This window comes from Hipposideros armiger, unplaced genomic scaffold, assembly GCF_001890085.2.
Source record: "Hipposideros armiger isolate ML-2016 unplaced genomic scaffold, ASM189008v1 scaffold_280, whole genome shotgun sequence".
NCBI classification, from domain to species: Eukaryota; Metazoa; Chordata; class Mammalia; order Chiroptera; family Hipposideridae; genus Hipposideros; species Hipposideros armiger.
In genome coordinates this window covers 757143-760669 of record NW_017731630.1, presented here as the reverse complement: position 1 = coordinate 760669, position 3527 = coordinate 757143, and the positions used below count along the sequence as shown (strand labels likewise).

The 3527-nt window shown below is 65.0% G+C and overlaps 1 protein-coding gene across 14 annotated transcripts in view; it reads right to left on the bottom strand.

The window, feature by feature from the left end:
- TSNARE1 (t-SNARE domain containing 1) overlaps positions 1-3527 on the bottom strand; it is a 102778-nt gene that overhangs the window by 36590 nt on the left and 62661 nt on the right. For 10 of the 14 annotated variants that reach the window (XM_019657866.1, XM_019657876.1, XM_019657871.1 and 7 more), the window contains 2 exons: positions 2801-2873; positions 987-1466 (listed from right to left, as the gene is read on the bottom strand). In XM_019657866.1, coding sequence (XP_019513411.1) covers positions 987-1466; positions 2801-2873 — 553 coding nt within the window. The remainder of the gene's footprint in view (positions 1-986; positions 1467-2800; positions 2874-3527) is intronic. The other 4 variants (XM_019657877.1, XM_019657875.1, XM_019657873.1 and 1 more) reach the window with 1 other exon arrangement.

Here is a 3527-nt window from a genome sequence, read left to right as displayed (position 1 = left end):
AGAAGCTCTGTTGCACCCACTAATGGGGGTGTTTGCAGCCCCCACTTGTCCCATGAGGCCAAGTCGCACTGTCCATTTTGTGGCCTTCAAGAGGAAGTTGGTCCTGCTCCTGGCCTTGTCCCCAAAGTTCTTCCAGCAGTTCCCCAAAAAGGAAGGGTCCAGCGGGGCTCAGCTGCCAGGAGAAGGTGGAGCCTTAGGTACAGACGGACAACAGTGAAGCTTCTCCTGACTGGTGGGGACATTCAGAGGTGACTTGAGGAGAAGAGGGCAGGAAGAGGTGCTGAAGGAGGCGGCGGCAGGGGGTGCCAGAGACAGCTGCGTGCGGCAGGGAAGGCCCGGCCAAGTGCCCCATTGCTTCCTCACCAGGCACAGAAACTCTCAGCAAAGGTTTTCAAAGGGGGGTCAGCAAGCATGCCCTGGGGATCCGAGAGCCACCAGGTGTCACCCTGGCCTGGTAGGGACGCTGAGAGACCCTGAGAAGGGCCCCAGGATGAGAGTGCTAGGAGGGGTCAGAGGAAGGATGAAGTCACCCCCATTTGTTCCCTCACACCCAAGAAGGATGCAGGGGTGGGGCAGGGCGAGGCGCTGAGCTGGGCCGGTGCCGGTGACAATGGCCCCGCCGTCCGGGCCGTGTTGAGGGCCGACGGGCATGTGGGTGGCTCTATCAGCTCCTGTGATGACGGAGGGGCCTGAGGTCTCTGGAGGGCCCTGGCTGCACTATGTCGTGGTGGGGAACCCCAGAAGAACCCTGAGCTCGGGGCCAGGGTGAACCTGACTTTGAGCCCCAGCTACTCTACTCCCAAGATGAGCAGACCCTTCCTGGCCCAGAGCCTCAGTTTCCCCATCTACAGGCAGAGAGGGGCCAAGTGGTGATGGTGCGGCCATGGCCTCGGCTCTCCTGAGAGTCTTGATCTCGTGTTCACGCCCTGGAAGCCCTGGGCATGGGAGCAGCCTGGGGGACCGGGCTGTGGGTGGGGCCCACTTACTTGGCAGGGGCTCGGTGGCCTGGCCCTTGCCTGAGGGGCCCGCGGCTGAGAAGGTCTCGGCCACCATGCGCTCGACAGGCGTGAGGGTGAGGCTGGGGGCCAGGCTGCCCTCGGCTGGGGCCCGGGGGCGCTCCGCCAGCTTCCTGCGCACCACCCCACGCAGGTCCCGCCACTTGTGCTTGAGGTCGCCCAGGTCCCTCCGGCAGTAGCCCAGCGCGTTCACTGCCTGCAGGATGCGGCTCCACACACGGTGCTTCCGGGCGGGCGTGGCCCTCAGCGCCCCGAACAGCAGCGGGTAGTGGCGCGTCACCCTCTGCACCAGCACCTCCGTCTCCTGGGGGCTGAAGTTGGGCTTGCGCGTCTTGGTGCGGGAGTGGGGACTTGGCCGCAGGGGCTCGAAGCCCGGCCCTGGCAGCAGGGCCGCCACGGCTGGCTCGGGGCTGGAGCTCCGCCGGCACGTGGCATTGCTGCCGCTGGACCCTGGAAAGGCACCAGAGGCTGAGGGGCAGGCTGAGGCCATGGCCAGCTGGGGAGCAGAGCACCACCAGGCTCGTGGCCCTGGGCCCCCACTGCTTCCTGAGGAGGGTACAGTAGCCCCAGGCCGCCATCCATCATTGTAGAACGCACAAAGTGGGGCGTCCGGCCCCCCAGTGCCTACCCCTTCCCAGGCGCTGGCCACGGTGGCCACAGCTCAGCCCTCACCTGCCCCTCCCCCCAACCTGGGAGACAGTCCCTCTGATCAGTCGCCCACAGGGACTGAGTGTCCATCTGCAGCACACACACCATTCTGCACACCCCACCCCTGCACAGCAGCCAGAGGCAGACGAGGCTGCAGGGCTGAGGGGGTGGGAGCATGTGGAGACGGGGCGGGTCCTGCGGAGAGGACACCCTGAGGGAGGGAGGTTCTGGCCAGGCTGTCCTAGCCACAGAGCAGGCCCAACGAAAGCCCAGGCTCTGAGGAGGAGTGGGGGGCAGGCGTGCGGCAGCAGTGCCAGGGGCGGCGAGGCTCAGCCCTCTCCGGCCACTCCTCCTGAGGTACACGCAGCACTGGGAGGAGGGCAGCGTGGCTGCCCCTGGGCCCAGGATGTACCCGGACCTCAGAACCTCCAGGGCTTCTGGGTCTGAGAGAGGCAGGGGGCCCCAGTGAGCAGGGGTGCAGAGGTGGATGGGCGAGCCCCTGGGTCCTGCCTGGGAACTGACTGTATCGGCCAAATGGCTCTGGGCACTGGGGGCCAGAGGTCCACAAGTTCCCACCCGGCCACCTCAAGGCACCCAGGCACTAGGGGCAGTTGCAGGAAAACCACGCGGCTGCCCAGTGTGGATGGACGGGCCAGGCGGGTCGGGCTGAGGCCCTCATGTGGAGGGAATACAGAAACAGCAGGCACGTCGGCCCCCTCCCAGCACAGCCCTGTCCCCACCACACACCCGTTTCCTGAGAAGTGGCCGAAGGACCCCGAGGTGGCTCCAGGCCCCACATGTCCAGGGCGCTCCACTGGAGTGCCCGTTGCAGCCATGGCCCCTCCCGCACCCAGGAGAGCCTGTCCTCACCCTGCGGAGTCCTTGGCCGGGGAGGAAAGCCCAGGGCAAGGGGCATGGAGGCCAGGACTCGTTCCTGAGCACGGTGGGCAGGACTCCTCCTGCCCTGGCCTTTCTGGGGGCTGGGGAGCCTGGGGAGGCGCGGGAGGGAGGCAGCAAATGCTCAGACCTTCAGAGCCTGCCCTGAGCCTCCTCACCTGGAACGCAGCTCTTCCCACCCTGGAGGGAGGGGCAGGCGGATAGGAGCAGGGGGTTCGGAGGGTGGCGTGGGCACTCACCGATGGCTTCTCCTTGCTCTGACACCATGGAGGCCAAGTCCTTGATGATCTGGTTCACATCCAACAAGTCGCTCTGTGGAAACAAGGTGGTGGCCGTTAGATGCCTGGGGGCTGCAGGTGCGGCAGTCAGGGGCACAGCCATCAGGGAGTGCTAAATGAGAGCCAACAGCCAGGGACAAGCCCAGGGTCACCCAGCAAGTCCAAGACAGGGCTGGGATCTGAATACTGTCTCCTGACTCCAGGGCCAAAGCCCATGTTCTCTGAGTATCCCAGGGCCGTAAGGCCTCTCACTGGGTACAGAGGACCCAGGGGCAGCCCCTGGAGAGTTGCAGTCTAGTGCAGGGCAGTGTCCCCAGTACTGTCTGCAGCCCTCACTAGAGGGGCCCACACGGTCTGCCCCTCCTACAGGCCCATCAGTCCTGCAGACACCTCACTCCCTGTACTCAACAGGGGCTCTTTCACAGAAAAGTCCTACCTGTCCCTCTGTGCACTCAGCACCGAGCACAGGCCAGCACAGGTGCTGCTCAGTAAGTCCTCAGGGTGGTGTTTGGATGGATGGTGGGTGGGTGGATGGATGGACAGATGGATGGTGGATAGATGGATGGTAGGTGGTGGGTGGGTGAGTAGATGGGTGGGTGGTGGGTGAGTGGATGGACGGATGGTGGGTGGATGAGTGGACAGATGGATGGTGGGTGGATGAGTGGACAGATGGATGGTGGGTGGATGA